The 20,641-nt window shown below is 38.7% G+C and overlaps 1 protein-coding gene across 2 annotated transcripts in view; it reads right to left on the bottom strand.

The window, feature by feature from the left end:
* The window catches only part of FAM120C (family with sequence similarity 120C), a 133,293-nt gene that overhangs the window by 46,265 nt on the left and 66,387 nt on the right, over positions 1-20,641 (bottom strand). For both annotated transcript variants that reach the window (XM_044235708.1, XM_044235711.1), the window contains exon 10: positions 18,501-18,750. In XM_044235708.1, coding sequence (XP_044091643.1) covers positions 18,501-18,750 — 250 coding nt within the window. The remainder of the gene's footprint in view (positions 1-18,500; positions 18,751-20,641) is intronic.

The following is a 20,641-nucleotide window of genomic DNA, read 5'->3' as shown; positions in this document are numbered from 1 at the left end:
TCAGGCTAACAATTATCCAGGCAATAGCTAGGCTGGAGAAAGCCATGGATGACCAAATGGAATTGATTAGGGCCGAGCTGAAAGCGACCAGAGATGATGTTCATAATGTTAGTGCGGAGTTAAAAGCTACCAGGGCTGAAGCTCACAAATGCTCTCAATGAGTTCCATTCTAATCTAAATTCTCTCAAAGCTAGGGTAACTGAGACAGAAGATAGAATTATTGATCTGGAGGACAAACAGATAGAAATGACCAGGAGAAAGCCTGGAACAAACAGCTTAGAAACCACGAAAACAGATTCAGGGAAATAAATGATGCCATGAAACATTCAAACGTCAGAATTATTGGAATCCCTGAAGGGGTGGAGAAAGAAAGAAGTCTAGAAGATATAGTGAAACAAGATCTTCATGAAAATTTTCCCAATCTCGCGAATGGAATCAGCGTTCATGTACTAGAGGCCGAAAGGTCTCCACCCAAGATTATACATTCCAAAAAAACATCAAGGCACCTGATAATCAAATTGAGGAAACAAAATTGTAGGTATAATCTCTTGAAAGCCGCTAGGACAAAGAGGCTCCTTACTTACAGAGGAAAGCCCATCAGAATAACATCAGACCTGTCCACAGAGACCTGGCAAGCCAAAAGGGCTAGCAAGATATATTCAGGGCACTAAATGAGAAGAATATGCAGCCAAGAATACTTTATCCAGCAAGACTGACATTCAAAATGGATGGAGATAAAGAGTTTCCAAGACCGGCAAGGCTTAAAAGACTACGGAACCACCAAGCCGACACTATAGGAAATATTAAGGGGGGTTCTATAAAAGAGTAAAAATCCTAAAAACAGCATTGAACAGAAATAAAGGGACAATCTACAGAAAGAAAGACTTCAAAGGTAACACGATGTCAATAAAAACGTATCTATCAATAATCACTCTCAATGTGAATGGCCTAAATGCGCCCATAAAACGACACAGGGTTGCAGACTGGATAAAACGACAGGACCCATCCATATGTTGTCTACAAGAGACCCATTTTGAACCTAAAGATACACCCAGACTGAAAGTGAAGGGATGGAGAAGCATCTTTCATGCCAATGGGCCTCAAAAGAAGGCCGGGGTAGCGATTCTCATATCAGATAAACTAGATTTTAAAGTAAAGAGTGTAATCAGAGATACAGAAGAACACTACATAATCCTTAAAGGGACTATCACCAAGATGATCTAACAATTTTAAATATCTATGCCCCCAATATGGGAGCAGATGATTACATAAGAAAACTATTAATCAAGATAAAGAGTCATATTGATATGAGTCACATTAATAGTAGGAGATCTTAACACACCTCTCTCAGAAATAGATCATCAAAGGAGAAAATTAATAAAGAAACAAGAGCATTGAATGACACATTGGACCAGATGGACCTCATAGATATATACAGAACATTCCACCCTAAAAAAACAGAATACTCATTCTTCTCTAGTGCACATGGAACCTTCTCCACAATAGACCTAAAAAAACAGAATACTCATTCTTCTCTAGTGCACCTGGAACCTTCTCCACAATAGACCACATACTGGGTCACAAATCAGGACTCAACCAATACCAAAAGACTGAGGTTATTCCCTGCATATTCTCAGATCACAATGCTTTGAAACCGGAGCTCAATCACAAGGAAAAGTTCCGAAAAAACTCAAACACCTGGAAGCTAAAGACCACCTTGCTTAAGAATGCTTTGATCAACCAGGAGATCAAAGAAGAACTGAAACAATTCATGGAAACCAATGAGAACGAAGACACTTCAGTCCAAAACCTATGGGATATAGCAAAGGCGGTCCTAAGGGGTAAATACATAGCCATCGAAGCCTCTCTCAAAAAAAATTGAAAAATCCGGAACACAGCAACTGTCTCTACACCTTTAAGAACTGGAGAATCAACAACAAATCAAACCACCTCTACACATAAGAAGGGAAATCATCAAGATCAGAGCTGAGATCAATGAGGTAGAAACCAGTAGAACGTATCAATGAAAGTAGAAGCTGGTTTTCTTTTTAAAAGATTTTATTTATTTATTTGACAGAGAGAAATCACAAGTAGACAGAGAGGCAGGCAGAGAGAGAGAGGGAAGCAGGCTCCCTGGTGAGCAGAGAGCCTGATGCGGGACTCGATCCCAGGACCCTGAGATCATGACCTGAGCCGAAGGCAGTGGCTTAACCCACTGAGCCACCCAGGCGCCCGAAGCTGGTTTTTTGAAAGAATCAATAAGATCGATAAACCAGTGGCCACACTAATCCAAAAGGAAAGACAGAAAGCCAAAATTCATAAAATTATGAATGAAAAGGGCGAGATCACAATGAACACCAAGGAAGTAGAAACAATCATCAGAAGTTATTATCAACAGTTATATGCCAATAAGCTAAGCAACCTAGATGAAATGGATGCATTCCTGGAAAACTATAAACACCCAAAATTCAACCAGGAAGAAACTGACAACCTGAATAGACCAATATCTAGTAACGAGACTGAAGCGGTGATCAAAAACCTCCCAAAAAATAAGAGCCCAGGACCTGACGGATTCCCTGGGGAAATCTACCAAACTTTCAAAGAAGAAATAACACCTATTCTCCTGAAGCTGTTTCAAAAAATTGAAGCAGAAGGAAAACTTCCAGACTCTTTCTATGAAGCCAGCATTACCCTGATCCCCAAACCAAGCAAAGACCCTACCAAAAATGAGAATTTCAGACAAATATCACTGATGAATATGGATGCTAAGATTCTCAACAAGATCCTAGCAAACAGGATCCAACAGCACATTAAAAAGATTATCCACCATGACCAGGTGGGATTCATCCCTGGGCTACAAGGATGGTTCAACATTCGCAAATCAATCAATGTGATACAACAAATTAATATGAGAAGAGAGAAGAACCACATGGTCCTCTCAATTGATGCAGAAAAAGCATTTGACAAAATCCAGCATCCGTTCCTGATTAAAACGCTTCAAAGTATAGGGATAGAGGGAACATTCCTGAACCTCATCAAATCTATCTATGAAAGACCCACAGTAAATATCATCCTCAATGGGAAAAAGCTTGCAGCCTTCCCATTGAGATCAGGAACAAGACAAGGATGCCCACTCTCACCACTCTTGTTCAACATAGTATTAGAAGTCCTAGCAACAGGAATCAGACAACAAAGAGAATTAAAAGGTATCCAAATTGGAAATGAAGAAGTCAAACTCTTTCTCTTCGCAGATGACATGACTCTTTATATGGAAAACCCAAAACTCTCCGGCCCCAAACTACTAGAACTCATACAGCAATTCAGCAAGGTGGCAGGATACAGAGTCAATGTACAGAAATCAGTGGCTTTCTTATACACTAACAATGAAAATACAGAAAGGGAAATTAGAGAATGGATTCCATTTACTATAGCACCAAGAACCATAAGATACCTGGGAATAAACCTAACCAAAGAGGTAAAGGATCTGTACTGGGGAACTACAGAACACTCATGAAAGAAATTGAAGAAGACACAAAAAGATGGAAGACCATTCCATGCTCTTGGATCAGAAGAATAAACATTGTTAAAATGTCTATACTGCCTAGAGCAATCTATACTTTTAATGCCATTCCGACCAAAATTCCACTGGTATTCTTCAAGGAGCTGGAGCAAATAATCCAGAATTTGTATGGAATCAGAAGAGACCCCGAGTCGCTAAGGAAATGTTGAAAAACAAAAATAAAACTGGGGGCATCATGCTACCTGATTTCAAGCTTTACTACAAAGCTGTTATCACCAAGTCAGCATGGTACTGGCATAAAAACAGACACAGACCAGTGGAACAGAGTAGAGAGCCCAGATATGGACCCTCAACTCTATGGTCAATTAATCTTTGACAAAACAGGAAAAAATATACAGTGGAAAAAAGACAGTCTCTTCAATAAATGGTGCTGGGAAAACTGGACAGCTGTATGTAGAAGAATGAAACTCAACCATTCTCTTACACCGTACACAAAGATAAACTCAAAATGGATAAAAGACCTCAACGTGAGACAGGAATCCATCAGAATCCTAGAGGAGAACATAGGCAGTAATCTCTTTGATATCAGCCACAGCAACTTCTTTCAAGATATGTCTCCAAAGGCAAAGGAAACAAAAGCGAAAGTAAACATTTGGGACTTCATCAAAATCAAAAGCTTCTGCACAGCAAAGGAAACAGTCAAGAAAAGAAAGAGGCAACCCATGGAATGGGAGAAGATATTTGCAAATGACAGTACAGTCAAAAGGTTGATATCCAGGATCTATAATGAACTCCTCAAACTCAACTCACACGAAACAGACAAACACATCAAAAAATGGGCAGAAGATATGAACAGACACTTCTCCAATCAAGAAATACAAATGGCTATCAGACACATGAAAAAATGCTCATCATCATTAGCCCTCAGGGAGATTCAAATTAAAACCACATCGATATATCACCTTACACCAGTTACAATGGCCAAAATTAGGAAGACAGAGGGGCGCCTGGGTGGCTCAGTGGGTTAAGCCGCTGCCTTCAGCTCAGGTCATGATCTCAGTGTCCTGGGATCGAGCCCCGCATCGGGCTCTTTGCTTGTTGGGAGCCTGCTTCTCTCTCGCTCTCTCTGCCTGACTCTCTGCCTACTTGTGATCTCTCTCTCTGTCAAATAAATAAATAAAATCTTTGAAAAAAAATTAGGAAGACAGAAAACAACATGTGTTGGAGGAGATGTGGAGAAAGGGGAACCCTCTTCCACTGTTGGTGGGAATGCAAGTTGGTGCAGCCTCTTTGGAGAACAGTGTGGAGATTCCTTATGAAATTAAAAATAGAACTTCCCTATGACCCTGCAATTGCACTCCTGGGTATTTACCCCCAAAGATGCAGATGTAGGGAAAAGAAGGGCCATCTGTACCCCAATGTTTATAGCAGCAATGGCCATGGTCACCAAACTGTGGAAAGAACTAAGATGCCCTTCAACGGATGAATGGATAAGGAAGATGTGGTCCATATACACTATGGAGTATTATGCCTCCATCAGAAAGGACGAATACCCAACTTTTGTAGCAACATGGACGGGACTGGAAGAGATTATGCTGAGTGAAATCAGTCAAGCAGAGAGAGTCAATTATCATATGGTTTCACTTATTTGTGGAGCATAACAAATATCATGGAAGACATGGGGAGTTAGAGAGAAGGGAGTTGGGAAAAAATGGAAGGGGAGGTGAACCATGAGAGACTATGGACATGAAGAACAATCTGAGGGTTTTGAAGGGGCAATGGGTGGGAGGATGGGGTACCAGGTGGTGGGTATTATAGAGGGCACGGATTGCATGGAGCACTGGGTGTGGTGAAAAAATAATGAATACTGTTATGCTGCAAATAAATAAATAAATAATAAATTTAAAAATATATATATATATTTATACAACTTTTAATATTTGTCTATGCAATTACATTTACAGGTGGTCATTTGTCCATTTGGTGTCATTGCCTTCCAGCCCAAAGGACACGATTTTTTTTTTCTGTTTTACATATTTATTTACTGATTTTTTTTTCATTCTAATTCCAGCATAGCTAATATAGCATTAAGTTAGTTTCAGGTGTACAATATAGTGATTTAACAATTCTATCTACTGTTCATTGTGCATCAAGGTAAGTGTACTATTAATCCTCTTCACCTATTTCACCCATCCCCTCACCAACCTCCCCCTTCTGACAATCATCTGTTCCCTATACTTAAGAGCCTGTTTTGGGTTTGTTTCTTTTTGTTTTGTTTTTAAATTTCATATATGAGTGAAATAATATGGTATTTGTCTTTCTCTTATTTCATTTAGCATTATACTCTCTAGATCCATCCAATATGTTGCAAATGGCAAGTTTTCTTTCTTTTTTTCCTGATTAAAAAATATTCTGTTGTATACAAATACCACAGCTTTATCCATTCATCCATTGATGGACACTTGGGCTACATTCATAATCTGACATTGTAAATAATGCTGCAATAATCATTGTGGTGCATATATCACTTTGAATTAGTGTTTTGTATTCTTCAGGAAAATACCTAGTGGTTTTGATTATTGGATCATATGATAGTTCTATTTTTAAAATTTTTTTAAAGATTTTATTTATTTATTTGACAGAGAAAAATCACAAGTAGACAGAGAGGCAGGCAGAGAGAGAGAGAGGGGGAAGCAGGCTCCCCTGCTGAGCAGAGAACCCGATGCAGGACTCGATCCCAGGACCCTGAGATCATGACCTGAGCTGAAGGCAGCGGCTTAACCCACTGAGCCACCCAGGCGCCCCTCTATTTTTAAATTTTTGAGCATTGTCCATACTGTCTGTCCTCCAGCTGTACCAGTCTGAATTCCTCCCAACAGTGCATGAGGGTTCCCTTTTCTCCACATCCTCAGCAACACCTGTTGTTTCTTGTGTTTTTGGTTTTAGTCCTTCTGACAGGTGTGAGGTGGTATCTCACCGAAGTTTTGATTTTCATTCCCTGATGATGAGTGATGTTGAGCATCTTTTCATGTCTATGTTGGCCAACTGGACGTCTTCTTTGGAGAATGTACATTCTTCTACCTGTTTTAAACTAGATTACTTGCTTTTTGGGGTGTTGAATTGTATAAGTTATTTTTATACTTTGGATACTAACCCTTTATCAGATAATGTCATTTGTAAATATCTCCCATTTGGTAGACTACTTTTTAGTTTTGTAGATAGCTTCCACTGCTGTACAGCAGCTTTTTATTTTGATGTAGTTCCAATAGCTTATTTTTCCTTTTGTTTCTCTTGCCTCAGGAGACATACCTGGAAAGATGTTGTTATGTCTGATGCCTATGCTCTCTTCTAGGATTTTTGTGGTTTCAGGTCTCACATTGAAGGACATCATTTAATACTTCCTATAATGCAAGGTGGTAGCAATAAATTCTCCTTATCTTTGGTTATCTGGCAATCTATTTATTATACTCTCCTTTCTATTTTACAGGTTGAGATAAAATTAACATACTATACATTTCAAGTATTAAATTGTACCCATTTACATTTACATACATACAATTTACATTCATATTGTTTGATGCAATTACATTTTAAATAAGAACTATGCAATTATTCTGTCTTCTGTATTGACCTACACAATTACCTTTGCTGGCATTGTTTTTTAGTATGAATTTGAATTATTGTTTGTTGTTACTTGCTTTCAGCCTGTAAAACTTCCTTGAATATTTCCTATAACAGAATTCTGCTAGCAACACATTCTCTCAGTTTACCTTTTAATGTCTTTTTTTGGCTCTCACGTCTGAAACATAGTATTATTGGATATAAAGTTGGCAGCTGAGAATTTTATATTTAAGCACACTGAATTATGTTGTCCCATGCTTTCTGGTCTCCATTGTTACTGATGAGAATCTAATCTTTGTGGTTTCCTTGTATATGATTAGTCATTTTCTTCCTTACAGCATTCAAGATCCTCTTTTTGTCTTTGTCCTTCACCATTTTGACTATATCTAGTGTGGTTCTCTGAACTCATCTCATCTGAGATGTATGAGATAATGTGTTTTTTTTTTTCAAATTGGGAAGTTTTCAGCCATTTTTTTCGAATTTTTTTTATTCCCCCCTGCTGATACTCCCATTACATGAATGTTGGTACACTTAATGGTGTCACTCATTTTTCTGAGGCTCTGTTCAGTTTTCTTTATTCTTTTATCTTTCTGGCCTTCAGGCCACATAATCTGTATTAATCTGTCTTCAAGTTTGCTGCTTCTTTCTTCTGCCAGTTCAAATCTACTGTTTATCTCTAAACTTCATTTTGGTTTACTATATTTATCAACTCCAGTGTAGAACACTTGGTTGTTTTAAATACTTATTCTTTACTGATATTCTCTATTTGAGGAGACACTATCATCAAGTTTTAATTCTTTATGCATGGTTTCATTTGGTTCTTTGAACATTTTTAAAATAACTGCTTTTAAGTCTGTCTGCTAAGTCTGTAATCTAGGTTTCATTAAAAGTCTGTTTAATGGGCACCTGGGTGGCTCAGTTGGTTAAGCGATTGCCTTCCACTCAGGTCCTGATCCCGGAATCCAGGAATCAAGTCCCACATCAGGCCCTCTGCTCGGCAGGGAGTCTGCTTCTCCATCTGATCCTCCCCCTCTCATGTTCTCTCTCATTCTCTCTCAAATTAAAAAAAAAGCCTGTTTTATTTAATACGAGTGGGTCAGACTTGCATGTTTTTTAGAGAGTCTTGGAAGTTGAAAACTGGATATTTTAGATAATATATTGTAATGACACTGGATACTGACCTCGCCCTCCAGCCCCTGGCTGGTTGATGTTTGCTTGGTTGTTCTCTTGTTTATTTAGTGACTTGGCTGAACTAATTCTGTGAGCTCTGTTTCTGAAATAGAAATGTAGGGCCTCCGATGTCTCTACTGATGTCTCTACTTGTTTTCCTTTTAGCTTAGCAAACAAGATGTTCCCCCTGGGTCTGCTTAAGCCACTAACTGATCAAAGATTTTACTTAAGCCTTCTTAGCCAGTTAGATTTTTACCTTTTACCATCGAATGTGTAGAGTAAGGCTTCTCTCATCATTCAGGGAGTTTACACATTTTTGACCCATATTCAGTGAGGGAATATTAGTTTGGAGGTTCCTTCTCTGATCACTGCTAAGAAGGCATAACTCTGGATATTTACAATCTTCTAGTCTGGCAATGATAAGTTTTATTTTAGTGCTAAACTTGGCTTCCTAGGAGTTGCTTCTGGGTCAGAAAAGCTTACTTTTCAGTTGATACTTGATGAGAGGTGGTATTTCGGTTCCTTGTATCAGTGAGGCATCTGCCCTGTATTGATGATCTTCGGTGGTTTGGAGAATGCTTTGAAGTCTGTCCTGTGTCCTGTTCTGGTTGCTCCTGAGTGGGTTCCATCTAGCTCATGCATACAACATTCCTGATCTCCAGAGTTCATTCTGATCCTGGGAGGGTTCTTCTTGGCTGTTTCTTTCCCTGGTGTCCTCTATAAAACCTGGATGCCCTGGTGTTCTGCTCAGATCATGGAGCTACCAGCCTCCTCTTAATTATTCATCAAGATACTTATTATTCTTGACATACTCTTATGCAAAGAATTCTCCATACTCTGCTCCAAGTAAAGACAGTCCCTTCAGGCAGGTGTAGAGCTCCTCATTCTTACAGCTACTTTCTCCCTGAAAAGAACTGCTCAGTGCATCATTCTGAGGCTGCTTTTCCCAGAGTGACAAGTGACACCCCTGCTCTGTAAGTGTGCACTGAAAAAGGGTGGGGTAGTTGGAAGCCCCTACTCTTTTTGGCTTGATCTTCCCAGTGTGGAAACTCCTTCTTACACATGAGCTGGGGTAGGAATGATTAGTAAGCTCCAAGTATTCCTTGCATGCTGCCCCTAGATTAGACCTTCTGCCCTGAGTCGGGGTGGGGTGTTGGTAGGTGATCTTCTTTACCATGCCTGCCTGAACACAGGGCAGGAATTGATGAGAAATGGCAATATTTTCCTCCCCAGGTGAAACCATAATCCAGGAACGAGAGCAGGGAAAAGGAAACCTCATCTTCTTGGCTATATATGCTTAAGGGTTAAGTGATTAAAATAATTTTCACCAGATAAGCTGCAATTTTCCTGGGAAGAGTGTTTGTCTATGTCCTTACTGTGTCCTTCTGGAAGGGGAAGAGGAAGGGTCCTACCACATATGGACTTTTTTTTCTCTTGTGGTAAAATATATATAATATTTACCATGTTAATAATGTTCGGTGTATTTCACAATGGTATTTAAATAAATTTACACCATCAACACCATCCATCTGCAGAACCTTTTATGCTTCCCAACTTGAAACTCATGCCCACTAAATACTCCCTATTTCCCCAACCCCAACTCTCTGGAAATTACCATTTTACTTTCTATCTCTGAATCTGACTACTCTAGGTACCTCATATAAATTAAATCATACTGTATTTGCTTTTACTGACTGGATAGTTCACTTAAGTATAATGTCTTTCATGAACAGACATTTCTGCAAAGAAGACAACCAGATGGCCAATAGACACATGAAAAACTGCTCCACATCACTTGGCATCAGGGAAACACAAATGAAAACCACAATGCGATACCACCTCACACCAGTCAGAATGGCTAAAATTAACAAGTCAGGAAATGACAGATGCTGACGAGGATGCGGAGAAAGGGGAACACTCCTACACTGTTGGTAGGAATTCAAGCTGGTGCAGCCACTTTGGAAAACAGCATGGAGGTTCCTCAAAAAGTTGAAAATAGAGCTACCCTACAACCCAGCAATTGGACCACTGGGTATTTACACTAAAGATACAAATGTAGTGATCTGAATGGGCACGTGCACCCGAATGTTTATAGCAGCAATGTCCACAATAGCCAAACTATGGAAAGAACCTAGATGTCTATCAACAGATGAATGGATAAAGAAGATGTGGTGTATACACACACACACACACACACATACACACACACACACAATGGAATACTATGCAGCCATCAAAAGAAAATGGAATCTTGACATTTGCGCTGACGTGGATGGAACTAGAGGGTATTATGCTGAGTGAAATAAGTCAAACAGAGAAAGAAAATTATCATATGATCTCTCTGATATGAAGAATTTGAGAGGCAGGGCAGGGGGTTGTGAGGGGTAGGGAAGGAAAAAATGAAACAAGATGGGATTGGGAGGGAGACAAACCATAAGAGACTCTTAATCTCACAAAACAAACTGAGGGTTGCTGTTTTACAGGTGGGAGGGGTAGGGAGAGGGTGGTTTGGTTATCGACACTGGGGAGGATATGCTATGGTGAGTACTGTGAAATGTGTAAGCTTGATGATTCACATATCTGTACCCCTGGGGCAAATAATACATTATTTGTTAATAAAAACAACTTTTAAAAAAAGTATAATGTCTTTAAGGTTCAGCTCTGTTCTATCATGCATCAGAATTTCCATCCTTTTTAAGGCTGAATAATATTCCATTTTACGTATATACCACATTCTGTTTATCAATCCATCCGTCAGTGGAAACAGGTGCTTCAACCTTTTGATTATCTTTTTTAAGATTTTATTTATTTATTTGACACACAGAGAGAGAGACAATGAGAGAGGGGATACAAGCAGGGGGAGTGGAAGAGGGAGAAGCAGGCTCCCTGCTGAGCAAGGAGCCCAATGCGGGGCTCAATCCCAGGTCCCTGGGATCATGACCTGAGCCGAAGGCAGATGTTTAATGACTGAGCCACCCAGGCGCCCCATACATTTTGATTATTATTAATCTTCTTCTGATTCCTTATATGTGATCAATTATATTTCCCTTGCTTCTTCCATGAGTTACTTTGTCTTTTAATAGTGTTTGAGTGTGGATCTTTGAGTTGACCTTGGAATTTTTATCTTGGATATGTAGATCTATGTTTTTCACCAAATTTGGGAGGTTTTTATTTCTTAGTTCTTCACGTATTTTTTTCAACCACCCCCCTCTCTCTAGGTTCACCTATTGTGCATATGTTGGTATGTGTGATGTCCATATAGGTCTCTTAGTCTCTTTTCATTTTTATTCTTCTTCTTTTTTAAAAATGTTTATTTATTTGACAGAGATCACAAGCAGGCATGGAGGCAGGCAGAGAGAGAGAGGAGGAAGCAGGCTCCCTGCTGAGCAGAGAGCCTGATGTGGGGCTCGATCCCAGGACCCTGCGATCATGAACTGAGCCGAAGGCAGATGCTTAATGACTGAGCCACCCAGGCGCCCCATACATTTTGATTATTATTAATCTTCTTCTGATTCCTTATATGTGATCAATTATATTTCCCTTGCTTCTTCCATGAATGTCTTTGTCTTTTAATAGTGTTTGAGTGTGGATCTTTGAGTTGACCTGGGAATTTTTGATCTTGGATATGTAGATCAATGTTTTTCACCAAATTTGGGAGGTTTTCATTTCTTAGTTCTTCACGTATTTTTTTTCAACCACCCCCCTCTCTCTAGGTTCACCTATTGTGCATATGTTGGTATGTGTGATGTCCATATAGGTCTCTTAGTCTCTTTTCATCTTTATTCTTTTTTACATTCTGTTCTCTTGATCTTTTTCTTCTCTCAGCTCAAATCTACTAGAAGGAGCCTCTTCCTTCAAGTTAATTTGTCATTTCTATTATTGTATTTTTCAATTCCTGAATCTCTATTTGGTTTCTTTTTGTAATTTCTATCTCTCCACTGCTATTCTCATTTTGATGGGTCACTGTTATCATACTTCAATTTTTAAAAAAGATTTATTTGACAGAGAGAGATACAGCGAGAGAGGGAACACACGCAGGGCAAGTGGGAGGGAGAAGCAGGCTCCCTGTGGAGCTCGGAGCCCGATGAGGGGCTCAATCCTAGGACCCTGGGATCACGACCCGAGCCAAAGGCAGAGGCTTAACCAACTGAGCCACCCAGGTGCCCCTCATACTTCAATTTTTTAAATATGGTTTCCTTTAGTTTTCTGAATATATCTATTATAGGTATTAAAAATTCTTATTTACTTTGTCCTACATCCATACTCCCTCAGAGACAGTTGCTATTCAGTGCTCTTTGTTCAGTGTATAAATCAAACATTATTATTTCTTTGGAAGCCTTCTTTTCAATCATATATTGCAGCAACCCTCCCAAGCACTATTGTTGCTATTGCTTTGTTTGCTTAGTGAAATGTCTGGACTAATTTTGCAGAGCGTGTCCCTCCTGCAGAGTGTGGCCCGATAGCCCTGTTCTGATTTTTATTTTTATTTTTAACTCTTCTTTTCATTTTTAAGCCTAGCTTCCTAGGCATCTCCCTTGGATCAGCATAGCTTAGTGGTCAGCCAATGATTAGTCAAAGGTTGTGTAGAAACATCTTGAGCTAATAAAGCTCCCATTTTTGCCAAGGGGATATAAGTGTAGGTTAGACATGCATTAAAATCTTAGGCAGTTATAAATCAGGCTTTTATTTTTACCTTGTGCAGGCCTCATGTTCAGCCTGGGAGGAATATGTAATTGGCATTCTCTCCAGTTTCTCTTCAGTGTGTATATAGCCCTACGGATGTACACAACCTTTCTGAGCCCCAGGAATATAAAGCAGCTTATCAAAGCCCTTTATGACCATCATATGGCCCAGATCAATCAGTTAAATTTTTAGCACAGTGTACAGCAGCCACTGGCAACAGAGGTGTTTGCCTTCCCTGATACTGTTACTGTTTTTGATATTGCCCTGGACTTAAGCTTTTCATTTAAAAATTCCTTTCTTTTCTCAAGATCAGTTAAATCATTGTTTAGTTTTTATTCTATCTTTTATCTTTTCCCTTTATCTCTGTAATAAATCTGTCTGGAATGTATGTGAGACTAGGCCCAAACTTGATGTTTTCTCCCCAAATACCAATACAGTTTTTTCAACAACTATGTAAAAATTCTTCTATTCCTCAGATTTTTGAAGCTTTCTTTGGCTTGTTTTAAGTAATCATGTGTGATCTTACTATTATCTGCTCTGAAACAATGACCTGTCAATTTTAATGCCAGTATCACATCATTTTAGTTTAAATTTATAACACATTTTGGTATTTTTGTTTGTTTGAGCCAAGACTTTTTTATAATCCCAAGCTATTCTTCTTCATTTGTTTCTCCCAATAAACTTTAGAATTATTCTGTCAAGTGAACAAAAACTAGTTCTTTTTTATCTTTACTTTTTCATATCAGGATGGCACATTTGTTTAACTCAAATGCCCTATTACAGCTGATAAGAAATCCACTGCTTTTTAACAGGATTATTTGTCCAGAAAGATTCAACTTCTACCCATAAATCTAGAGGTATGACCTTGTCCAGTTTCATGTTCTGTTTCTGGAAAACTGTTGAGATTTGAATGAAACCTTGCTAGAAGTGCCTTGCTACATGCCTCTCACATTCAACAGGGCTGTACCCCACCCCTGGAAGGTTATGCCTTCCTCAAACTGTACTAGCCTGTCCTGTAGACTCTCTTTTCTTTAGGCCAATTGTCTACGAGCTGCATCAACATTAATTTTTAGTCACAACTTCCCCAGCATTACTTTACTTCCATGAGAGGTATCTTATAGTTAGCAGAAGCAACTGAGGAGTTTAGACTCCTAGTACTCAGTCAGGCCACAGTTCAACACTGCTACCCAGTCTTTATCTGACATTGCTGAGCAATGCAGTACTTAGGATAAGTTAATCTTCATTTAAAGTTGGATTTTAAATTTCCAACCAGATTTTATGTTAATTTCTAAGGCATATTTTTCTATTATTTTGTCTTTTAAAGAGCATAGGAATTCAGAGGTGGAGAGACTTGGGTTCAAACTCTTAACACTACCCATTACTAGCTTTGTAACCTCCACAAGTCACTTCTCTTTGAGCCTTTATTCCCTCATGTATAAATGGAGATAAATAATATTTACATATTAGCACTATTATGAGGATTAGAAGCATTGTACACAAAAAGCTGACTTAGTACATTGCCAGGTACATAACATGTAATATTACAAAACCTGTTCTTGATGATTTTATGAACAATGATTATTGCCTATGCTTTATTAATGAACTTATATGGGTTCCTGGTTTATACAGGGCAGTTTCCCCCTCTACCGCATGGGTTCTTAGGTCTTTTTTAAAGTAATCTTTAGGGACACCTGGGTGGCTCAGTGGGTTAAAGCCTTGGCCTTCGGCTCAGGTCATGATCCCAGGGTCCTGGGATTGAGCCCTGCATCAGGCTCTCTGCTCAGCGGGGAGCCTGCTTCCCTTCCTCTCTCTCTGATTGCCTCTCTGCCTACTTGTGATCTCTGTCTGTCAAATAAGTAAATAAAAATCTTTATTATAAAAAGTAATCTTTATATCTTTTTCCCTGCTTTTAGGCAGGTTTTAAGCTGCCACTTATCATTGCTGTCACTGGGGCTGGTTCTAAGAATAAGTCCTATTCCTTGTCTCACCCCCCCCTTATAATTTGCTGCTTCTGATCTGTTGTACACTGAAAAATCATATAACCAAATTGTCAGAAATGTATCTAAATTAAGAATAAATAGGTTAAGAAGGAGGCCAAAGGGAAAAGCATATGGAACCTAAAAGACTATTAGAGCCTAGGCTTTGTGATAGCTATTATAACTACTCATAAGCCATTCTTATTTTCATGCTCCTGGAAGTGTTTAAAGAAATCCAGAGAATCGGGGCGCCTGGGTGGCTCAGTGGGTTAAGCCGCTGCCTTCGGCTCAGGTCATGATCTCAGGGTCCTGGGATCGAGTCCCGCATCGGGCTCTCTGCTCAGCAGGGAGCCTGCTTCCTCCTCTCTCTCTCTGCCTGCCTCTCTGCCTACTTGTGATTTCTCTCTGTCAAATAAATAAATAAAATCTTTAAAAAAAAAAAAAAGAAATCCAGAGAATCAAACATATGGAAAAATGAGCTATTACTGTATTTTGAGAATAAAGGTAAACAAAGCAGGTGATTCCAGAGTTAATATTCAGGGCTATGGGCCAGAAACATGTTAGAAGCTAGGAGGAATGAATCCTGTCATTATTCTTATTGGGAAGACTTCTTAAATCACCAATTTTAATCTCAAGGCAGTTAGAAAATTAAAATACTAAGCATCTATTATGTGATAGGGCCCCTACATGTATTACCTCACTCCTTAAAGAGCTTTGAGAAATAAGAATTATTATACCCATTTATGGTAAGGGAATGAATGTGCTAAAAGGTTAAAGTGACTTATCCAAGCTGCAAAGTGCCGAAACCAGAATTCAAATTAAGGTCTGTCCAATTTCAAAGATCAATGCTCTGTAACCCTTTGATGACTTTTTTTTAAAGATCTTATTTATTTATTTGTCAGAAAGAGAGGGAGTGAGAAAGAGAGAGCATGAGCTGGGCGTGGGGAGAGGCAGGGACAGAAGGGAGAAACAGACTTCCTGCTGAGCAGGGAGCCTGGTCCAGGACTTGGTCCCAGAACCCTGGGATCACGACTTGAGCCGAAGGCAGATGATTAACCGACTGAGCCACCCAGGCTTCCCTGATGACTTGTTGAGACTGACTTCTCTACACAAAAATTTATTTCCTCTACATCAGCATATAAACAATGAGAAAGTGTAACAGATAACAGAATGTCAACCATAATCACTACAATATATATCAAGTACTTACAACTTTAAAACGCAGACCTCTACGGAAAAAAAGTAACTCTACTAAGACATAAAGGAAGAGACCTAAATAAAGGGAGAAGTAAACTATGATCTCTGGATGGGAGTACTTAACATGATAAAGATGTGAACTCTCCCAAAATTAATCTATAAACTCAATTCATTAACCAAAAAATTCCAACAAGATTTTGTGGAAACTGGATGAATTTTAAATTATATGTGGAAGAATAAAGATCACATGATTCAGAAATAGTACACGTCTGACACAAGAAAAGTACAGAGTAGAGATTTGTCCTACCTGATATTAAGGAAAATTAAAAACTTATAATAATTGAAACAAGGTGCTCCTGGTCAGAGATCAAATAGGCAATGGGAAAAAAAAATGAATCCAGCAATGTACTCATGAATATATAGACACCTGGTACATAAGAAAGGTGGTAATATACATCAATGGGGAAAGAAGAGATCATTTAATAAATGGAGTTGGGAAAACTAGCTTATTATGTAAAGAGAATAAAATCAGATCCTTTCTTACAGAATATACAGAATACCCACTATATTAAAAAACTGATGTGGAAGGCAACATTATAATACTATTAAAAAATGTAGAGAATTATCTTTATGACCCAAAGGTAGGGAAGAATTTATTAAATAAGAGTTCAAAAGCACACACCACAGGGATACAAATTGAAAGGTGTGACAAAACCAAAATTAAATATTTCTTGGTTAGGGGTGAAGTACACTGATGTCTGCAACTTATTTGGAAATGCATCCAAAAGGATGGATTAATGGCTGTTTAGAGATGGACAGATGGACAGTTATAATAAGATGAAGTAAGTATAGTAAAATATTAATTATAGAACCTAAGCAGTGGTCATACAGGTGTTCCCCATACTATTCTTCCAACTTTTCTGTGTGTACGAAGTTATAAAAATAAAAAAGCTGGTGAAAATGAAGCACTTCTGTTCAACAAAATATTGTACATAGTTTTAAAAAACTGTGAATAAAAAAATATATTTGATATACACACAGATACAGAAATGATACTTGCTATATACTTATGTATATATACACATTTGACAAGAAACTTCTATGATCTGCAAGACAAGTAACCTAAAAGAAAACTTGCAAGGTAAAATAAACAGGCACTGCAGAGAATGAGAAAAACAAATGGTTAATATGTATAAAGTAGAAGCTCATCTTATCTGTAGTCAAAGAAATGAAAAGTAAAATAAAAGATACTACTTGAGGGGCACCTGGGTGGATTAGTTGGCTAAGTGTCTGACTCTTGGATATGGCTCAGGTCACGATTTCATGGTCATGAGATCCAGACCCTTATCCAGCCCTCTGTCAGGCTCTACACTCGGCACAGAGTCTGCTTCAGATTCTTCCTCCCTCTGTCCCTCCCCGACCCCTCTCTTAAACAAACAAACAAACAACAAACAAACAAAACAAACAAATCTTTTAAAAAAGATACTACTTGAAGCCCACTGGACTGGCAAAAATTAAGAAGTTATGTGATATCAGTACTGGCAATACTACGAAGAAAGAGAAACCCTTAAGTGTTGCTCACAGAACTATATATTAGTACAGAAACGATCTAGAGCAACTTGGCAATATGTGACAAAAAACCTATATGTGTATCTTATAGGGTCCAGGAATCCTACTCCTGAGTATATACTTCAGATAAACTGACACAGGAACACAAAGAAACAAAGACATCTATGAAAATACTTCCTGCAGCACTGTTTGGAACACCCAAGAACTGGAAATCAATAAATAAAATACTGTGACATTACTATTTGATGGAACATAATCCAGTGGTCATGAGGTATGAACCATGTATGAATATGGATAGATCTCAAAAATAACAGAATGAAAAAAATAAGTAGAATGAGATGTACAGCACCTTTCCTGTTAAAAAGGGGGAAAAATCTACACATACAAACAACACTATAGACCCTGTAAGGATATACGCATGTCTAAATAAATACATGAAGAATGACTTGAAAGGACATACTCCAAATACCCAAGAGAGGGTAACTATAGGAAGAGAAGGGAACTAGATCATGAATAAAGACTGAAGGGGACAAAAACCAAACATAAAACCAAATACGAAAGTTCACACAGATCATGCATGAACTGATGATGACAGAGGATCATGAACTGAGGAGACTGTCATAGCAATCCATTTCGTGTTTCTGAATTCTAAGCTAAACATAAAAACCTCCCCATCCCCAAACACCATAAAAACACATACTTAAAGGAAATGTGAAAAAAGTAAAAGAGAAATGAACTGGCCACCTCCCTGTCACATGGCTTACCGGAGTACACAGCACATGAGCAGCAGATGGGTTGGGACATTAGCTGGATTGAGCATACTGGGCGTATCTGACTTCATACAGGCCAGGAAGGCCCGCATCCTTCTGTTCTTGTCCTCAACGGCTTTGCCTAGCCAGAGCTTCTTGAGGTTTGGGCAAGTCCATTCCCGAAACGTCAGTGCAGACACCAGCTCAGGGGTTTGAGGAGACTTCCCTTTATAGGCAGACCACTCTTTGAGGATCACTGAAGGAACTAGAAAACAGAAATTGAGGAAAAACAAGTTCTAGAGAATGTCTGAGCATTTCATCAACTGGCCACAATTGACAGGATCATCTGTCATATTTCAACATCTTTTTATTTTTTGTTACTATTAAATTTTATTGTTAACAGTAGTAACAGCAGGAATAGTAAACACTTATCAGATATTTGATATATGCTAAGAACTTTACATATAAATGTAAATCTCACTTATTTCTCAGAACTCAGAACTCTAATCCTGAGAGAGAAGTATTATAGTATCATAAAACATAGTGCCCATTTTTCAGATGAAGAAATAAAGTCTCAAAATCACACAGTTAATTATATTAAAACTCATTTAAGTACATGTACCAGGCTAGCAAGGGAAGAAGTCCAACTAAGAATTATCTAAGTATCTGGCTTCATACAAGATGGGATTGGGAGGAAGACAAACCATAAGAGACTCTTAATCTCACAAAACAAACTGAGGGTTGCTGGGGGCAGGGAGGTAGGGAGAGAGTGGTTGGATTATGGACATCGGGGAGGGTATGCGCTGTGATGAGTGCTGTGAAGTGTGTAAACCTGGTCATTCACAGACCTGTACCCCTGGGGCTAATAATACATTATATGTTTATAAAAATTTTAAAAAATATCTGGCTTCATTATAGACTACAGGACGCTCCAAAAGATTTTTTTAAATTTCACGAAATTCTCAAAAAAACATCTTTTAGATTTTTGAAGGTATAACAGATGAAGAAAACATGGCTTCTGTCTACTTCTGGTATATGTCAGGCTCTTAAGCTATGGCCTCTTTTACTTAAGACATCTAGCATTTAATCATTACCCAAGCTAGAAACCTGGAAGTCATCCCAGAGTCTACACTCTCCTTCACCTCCTACACATCTGGTTATTTCCAAGGTCCTGCTGATTCTATTACTTGAATATATTTTGTATCTGTGCCCTTTTCTTCATCACAACAAATATTGCAGAGGTTCAGATCTCATCACCTTTCACCAGACTGCTGTCCCAGACTTCATCCTGTCTGGTCTACCTCATATGCATGCTCCACAACTGTGAGAATTCTCTTTTTAACAAAATTTTTATTTTGAAATAATTAATTCATAGGGAGTTGCAAAGATAGTTGAGAGAGGTCCTGTGTCTCCTTACCCAGTTTCTCCCAAAAGTTTTATCTAAAACAATTATAATATCAAAGCTAGGAAGTTGACCTTGGTATAGTTGTGTGTATAGTTCTATGTCACAGGTAGTTTTTTAAAAATTCTATTTATTTATTTGACACAAAGAGAATACAAGTAGGCAAAGTGGCCGGCTGAGGGAGAGGGAGAAGCAGACTCCCCGCTGAGCAGAGAGCCTAATGCGAGGCTTGATCCCAGGACCATCATGACCTGAGCCGAAGGCAGATGCTTAAACCGAGTGAGGCACCCAGGCACCCCTCACACGGAGGATTTTTTTTTTAAGATTTAATTTATTTATTTGACAGAGATCACAAGTAGGCAGAGAGAGAGGGGGAAGCAGGCTCCCCGCTGAGCAGAGAGCCAGATGCGGGGCTCCATCCTAGGACCCTGGGATCATTACCTGAGCCAAAGGCAGAGGCTTTAACCCACTGAGCCACCCAGGCGCCCCCACAAAGAGGTTTGTATAACCACCACTGTAATCAAGATACAGAACTATTCAATTACTACAAAGTCTACTTTATGCTACCCCTTTTATGGTCACACCCAATGCCCTACATCCCTGGCAACTGCTAATCTATTCTCCATCCTTACAATTTTGTCAATTTGAGAATGTTATATAAATAGAATCATATAGTATGTAATCTTCTGAGATTGGCATTTGCACTTGGCATAATGCCCTTAGGATCCTTCCATGTTGCTGCATGTATCAATAC

The sequence above is a fragment of the Neovison vison genome, chromosome X (assembly GCF_020171115.1).
Source record: "Neovison vison isolate M4711 chromosome X, ASM_NN_V1, whole genome shotgun sequence".
NCBI lineage: Eukaryota > Metazoa > Chordata > Mammalia > Carnivora > Mustelidae > Neogale > Neogale vison.
The sequence above is the reverse complement of the archived record's forward strand: the minus strand, read 5'-3'. Positions and strand labels throughout refer to the sequence as shown.